The sequence below is a fragment of the Lissotriton vulgaris genome, chromosome 4_1 (assembly GCF_964263255.1).
Source record: "Lissotriton vulgaris chromosome 4_1, aLisVul1.2, whole genome shotgun sequence".
Taxonomy (NCBI): Eukaryota; Metazoa; Chordata; class Amphibia; order Caudata; family Salamandridae; genus Lissotriton; species Lissotriton vulgaris.
This window is the reverse complement of record NC_141691.1, coordinates 1,323,886,895-1,323,893,473: the sequence shown is the minus strand read 5'-3', so window position 1 is coordinate 1,323,893,473 and position 6,579 is coordinate 1,323,886,895. Positions and strand designations below refer to the sequence as shown.

The window sequence follows — 6,579 nt, the reverse complement described above, 5'->3', positions numbered from 1 at the left end:
CTTTGATTATGCTACTATAACTGGACCACTCTTGAAAGCTGTCAAAATGGCTAAGGACAGGCATAACAAGATTGACTGGACACCTGAAATGACATCAGCCTTTGTAAAATTAAAAGATGAGATTACAAATGCACCAGTGTTGGGATCTCCTGATTATACAAAGGAATTCTATCTGTTCACACATTGTAATGGACAGGTCATGACAGCAGTCCTCACCCAGAAATACCCCTTGGGTCCCAAACCAATTGCATACTTCAGTGGCATGTTAGACTCAGTGATGAAAGGCCACTATCCTTGCGAACAGGCTCTTTCAACAGCAGCATTTGCCGTTGAGAAAAGCACCCCCATAGTCATGGGCTCCCCTCTGACGCTGTACACTGAGCATGCTGTCTTTGCAATAATACAGAAAGCTAAAACAACTCTTACCACACAGAGAGTATCAGGATATGAAGTCATACTGTCATTGCCTTCATTGAAGGTTGTAAAATGCCACACTGTGAATCCAGCCACGTTCTTTGCACATCCGATTGCGACAGCTGACGATGACACCCACGATTGTGCCACATACTGCCCAGATGAGTCAGGCACAGCAAAGGAAGACCCATTACCAGACAGTGTAATTTACTTTGTTGATGGTTCTTCTACGATTGATCAAGAGACAGGGATCAGGCATAGAGGGGCAGCTGTAGTCAGAGCACAACAGAATAACTCCTCAGACACTCTGGACATTGTACAGCAGATCACATTACCACCCCATTACTCAGCCCAGGCAGCTGAGTTGGTGGCATTAATAGCCGCCTTGAAGCATGGAGCTAATGAAAGAATTACTGTGTACTCTGATTCAGCATATGTCACCACAACAACGCATTCCAGCATATTGAGATGGAAAAGGCGCGGGTTTCTTAAAACAGATGGCACGCCTGTAATGCACAAACAGTTACTTGCAGAACTAATTGACTCCTTGACACTGCCAGCAGAAGTAGCAGTAGTGAAATGTGCAGCACACACGAACGGCCAAGACTTTGTTTCCAGAGGAAATGCAATGGCTGATTGGGCTGCTAAAGCAGCAGCAAAAGGCCAAAGTTGTACACAACAACCATCCCCGACACAGACTGACTGCACCCCCATCTTGCTTGCCAAAGATACACCCCCAATAGCGCAGGAAGATATGCAAAACACAGATGAGGACACCAGTAAGTCACCACTCCCAGATACACCCGACCCAACACTTCCATATACAATTGATGACACACAGCAGTTTGACATCATTGCACAGTTGCACCTCAGAGAGATACAAGAAAGTGCCCAAGCTGAAGAAAAAGAGTTATGGAAGAAGAGGGGAGTACAACAGGATGCCTCAGATTTTATTTACAGACAGACAATGACAGGGAAGCCTGTCATGCCACAGGCTCTTTTGCAAATAGCACTAACCCAGCTGCACCTTCCTACACATGTCCCTCGTGATATCATGTCCTCTAACTTGCAGGCAGAATGGTTCATCCCCAATGCACATGAGCAGATACAATTCTTTGTCCATCAGTGCCTTATCTGTCAGCAGTATTCACCCAACCCAGCTATGAAAACAGTTGCTTCAACAATACCAAGGCCTAAGGGTCCCTTCAGGGAACTCCACATTGACTATGTGGACATGCTTGACAGATGTAACAACTACCGATACCTCATCGTGGTAGTATGTCCCTTCTCACGATGGATTGAGGCTGGACCATGTGTCCATTGTGACGCTAAGGCCGCAGCTACCTTCCTACTTCGTGAGGTCATATGTCGCTGGGGATTACCAGAATCTATCCGCAGTGACAATGGCGGGCATTTTTCAAACTCCATCTTTGAGATAATAGCCACCATGTTAGGACTAAAACATAAACTTACTTCAGCCTATCACCCACAGAGCAATGGTATTTGTGAGCGCCTCAACGGATTGCTCAAAGCCAAGATCAGCAAGATAAGTGCCACTATTGGAAAGAAATGGCTATATTGCCTCCCAATTGCTTTGTTTGCACTCAGGAACAGCCCTAGCTCTGATCATCACCTCACACCTCACCAGCTTGTCACTGGCAGATCAATGAATATGGTTGTTCCTTCCACCAGACCTAAAGTAGACAATGAAACGTCTTCTGAGATTGTGAAAGCTGAATTATTTGATTATTTGTGTGCCCTAACCCGTGCTGCTAGGTTTCTTTCCATTCAGACATCCAAGACAAAGAAAAAGGACGGCACAATTTCCGATGAACTTTTGCCTATCCGCCCTGGAACACAGATCTTCATAAAGAAGCAAGTACGGAAGTGGAGAGACCCTAAGTACGAGGGACCATACCTGGTCATTGACTCTTCACCCACTGCGGTCCGAATTGCCGAACGCAAAGCATGGGTTCATCTGAACCACGTGAGGATCCACCCGGCACCAACAGAGACTTGAACTTCAACAGGAAGGAGGGCATCTTATTTCCTATGACTATCCAAGACCGTGAATATGGAGATCGAATGAGGGTCTATGGAATAAGAGACAGTAACAGACCAACGCCTCTTACCAAGATTTCAGTTAAAAAGATATGTACAATCACTCTTATATTATTTGTTATGTTCGTTGCTTCAATGGCTATATTACATTGGCTTGCATTACAAGCAGAGAGAGAGAAGGCTATATCAAGCCAAGTTAGGCCTACCATCTCAGTAGGATATCACATGCCTAAAACAAGTCCTGGTAACATACTAGATGAGGAATACACCAGCAATGGCTGCACCACCCCTGTACCCACGACACCTTCCACACCCTCTGTAGACCACACCGAGTGGGACAGGGTACTTGATATCACTGTGAATGCCCCTGGGAAAGGTGTCCCTAAACGTTTCCGTCAGCATAAAAGGAGTGTCAGGTATAAAATGGGTCGCAATAAAACACCAAGGAGATATACCCCTCGCACACAACGTAAGGAGAAAGACACAGAACAAATATCAAACTGGGTTAGTGATCTCCAGGACACAGTTGTGTACACATTCGAACAACACTCTATGCCTCATTTTTTCTCCCAGCGCCCTGGTATGTCAGTACAGAATGATGGTACCCATAATGCATTGTTAGATAATATGTGGTACAGAGACATGAGGGAGGTGGGGAGGAAAGCCACGAATGATTCCTGCTTTGTGTGCTCATACATTCCACATGCTGTAGGTGCAGACAAATTGCTCATTCCCAAAGAGATTCCACCGGCCACTGCCAAATGTCTCCTACACCTGTTCCTTTGCCGCATACATGGTCAGATACAGCTCCAGTCAGCAAAAATTAATACAGCATTTGTGAACGTCTCAGACTGGGACAACAAGTATGTTACGTTCACTGTTGTTTCTGACCCAGTAGAATTTGAGAGAAGAATGGAAGTTTACCATGAGATGGGAGTACCTGCCAATATGATACAGGTCTGGGAATATCAGTTTAGAAAATTAGGATACTTCACCTTCCCAACACCCCCATCAAAATGCCACTCACCCGAATCCCAACAGACTAACCATACCCATAACGCATGCCCTTGTCAGTGGAGACCCATTCTGCGCCTGAGGGCCAATATATATTTTAATAACAGATGGAATGGGCCACATGATTTAATATGCAAGGCAGCATCCTTAGGTAGCCCGGTTGAAGGTCAGGAGCATAAGCATTATACAAATGAAACTATTGGGAGGGAATGTGCTGAGATATGGGCACAAGAAACTAGAAGATATACCCTCAATGAGGGTACAAAGTACAAACCTAAAAGAGCATACAAACTTAAGTCTCCTCTCCTTTGCTTCCTAGGTACCGGAACAGTGCCTGTGGGCCGAAACACAAATTGCAGTCACACAGTGTTTAATTTTGACCTCCAGCACGGTACCTCTAGTCTCATGGACATCTACTGGGCATGCGGTGAGCACATCTACCTGCAGCTGCCCCCCCACTGGCAAGGACTATGTTCCATTGTGACAATGCATGAACTACATCTTGTTGTCCCTGCAGCGAACATTTCCCACATCCACACACACCCAATGGCAGATGACGTTACCCTGCTTCATCATGGGAAGAGAGAAATAATGAAATACTTCTCAGATGGCCCTTTTCAGAAAATACCTCAGGATTACAGACTCTTCAATGATGCCGAACTTTTCTTTGGGGGAGTTATCCCCATGTTCCAGACTAAAGCAAATGCTCGCTGGCTGCAAGTGACCAGATATGAACTAATGCAGCTTATCAACAACACCCGGGATGGGTTCAACGCCGTGAAAGAAGAACTTCGACCTCTACGACTTATGGTTCTAGAGCACAGATATGTTCTAGACCAGCTAACAGCAATGAATGGTGGTGTGTGCGCCAAGGTGGGAAAATCCTGCTGCACGTTCATTTTAGCGAACGACGCTGACAACGGAACACTCACGAAGGCCATCGAGGATTTGGACAACTTGGGGAAAGAGATGCATGAGGAAGGAGGTGCTGAAGCAGATCTCTTAAATGGCTGGTTCAATTTGAACTGGATGCCTTCATGGCTGTCTGCAGTGCTTAAATTATTAATGCCAATTTTCTGTGTACTGTTATTATTGTGTTTTGGATCACAGGTACTGATATACTGTGTAAAGAAATTTAGTTCTAAAATGATAGGGATGAATTATGCAGGCTCAGGTTCATATACTGGAATTCGTAGGACTAAGGGAGATGATGGAGAGACGACAATGATGAGCATAGTGGAGTTGACCATTCCTGACTCCCGCCCATTGCCAGACATTCCTGTAATTAGTCAATATCAGGCCCAGGTGCATAGAGTCCCACCACGTTCATCACAGGGGGACTTGACGCGTCCCTATGAGACAATGTGTGATAACTTAGGGAAGACAGATGCAGATTCAGGAAAAGTGCAGGACAAAGATTCAGAGGAACAGCCTCTTTGCGACTCGCCCTGGCCTCTTCCCCCATCTCCAGCTAAATATGCAGTTCGAATGGTGTTTAAAGATGTTTGATAGAGTTCGAATTTCGAACTTAAGGGGGGAATGTTGGAGTAAGAATTTTTACCTGCACAGCTATCCAGGGACACACCTGTCACCTGCACAACATAACCCCTGTGTAGGCCCTGCTGTTTAGAGGTTACAGGCCTCAGTTACATTGCCCTGGGCACTGCCATTTTCTCTTAGCTTAAACAGAAGCAGAAAGCAAGTCTGACCCAAGATTCACCCAGCTGCTCTTGCCTGCAAGGACCCGCACCCCTACCAGGCCCCACCTCATTGTATATTTCTCACAAACAGCAGAAGTCAAGTTCCTCTATAAATCTTGCAACATACCCCACGTCCCCCACCTAAGGCATGAATAGAATAAGGGAAGTTCCCACCACAGCTACGTCAAGCCGGATATCCGATAAACTGAGGCTAAGGGTGGCGAAATAATATCGCAGATTGCCTGATTGACACATGAATAGGACCCCTCGAAGCAGTACTAACACATTTCTGTCGTCTATTGATAGTTTATTCTTAAACTTCCAGTCAAGTGGCAGGTCTCAGTCTAGACTGAAGTATGTACCACAATTACAGGAAAAAGGCCATACCTAACCCTATGGGTGGGAAAGGTAGAGAGCAGTCCAGTAAATGACAATGGACAATGGACGGGTATGTGATACGTGGTGGCGTGGGATGACGTAATTATCGTCTCACGGGGTTTTAGACAGTATAAGAAGGAGCCCCGCAAGAACATCAGCGGGCAACTCCTCGTCTGTTTGTAGGTATTCAGACCGAGAGTTGTCTCCAAGGGCCCTTGATCAAATGTTCATACTTTTGTGCATGTAAATATTTTACTTATGTTATGTTTTAAACTGCTTTTTAGATAAAGACATTTTATATCTGCATATGTACTTTTTAACTTGTTCTCTACATTTAAGCATTTATACTGTGGTCTTAGGACAACTCACTGATATAGCATTTTGAGTGTACCTAATGATAAATAACATGTACTCTGCATTCTAATGTATCTTGCAGGATTACACTTATGAGCAAATGTGAGTATTCATCTATGTGAACAAGCACAACCGTTTTTAATCTGCCTCAGTACTCATAGGTGCACTCCAAGCAAAATCTCTCTCTCTCTCTTAGCCATAGCAAATGTTGAACTGTACGTTGTAAAATTTATCTGGTCCATGTGACTTTCAAGAGAATGCTGGGTACAGGACCAAGTACTATATGATTTTTATGTTATCACTGATTATTTCTAGAAGCTGTGTCTTCAAATAAATTGTACAACTCCAAGCTTCAGTCTCCAAACGCTCATATGTATGTTTTTTCCTGTTTTAGAGCAAGAGGTCCAGGACAGCCCCGGTGCACTTTAAGCCACCCTATTCCCCTTAGTTTTCACTCACGGTCTCGTCAGCGCGGCTTCTGAAAGCTGTGCACTGAGTCCCCCTGGCCCCTCCTGTCCCTAATAAATCATCCACTCCAACAAAAGTATGCAGTAAACGAGGACGCATGTCTTAGAGCTCTGCATGCACTACCTAAGGGCACTCAAAGGAGTGTTTAACAATATAACATAATGATAATCATGTTGCCGTCAAAGAAATA

At 44.8% G+C, this 6,579-nt stretch overlaps 1 protein-coding gene across 1 annotated transcript; it reads left to right on the top strand.

The window, feature by feature from the left end:
* Window positions 1-2,042: 2,042 nt before the first annotated feature.
* On the top strand, window positions 2,043-5,325 carry LOC147723940 (uncharacterized). The gene has a single exon (XM_086966931.1). The coding sequence runs from the start codon at window positions 2,383-2,385 to the stop codon at window positions 4,996-4,998; it is 2,616 nt and encodes an 871-aa protein (XP_086823057.1). The 5' UTR covers window positions 2,043-2,382; the 3' UTR covers window positions 4,999-5,325.
* Window positions 5,326-6,579: the final 1,254 nt, after the last annotated feature.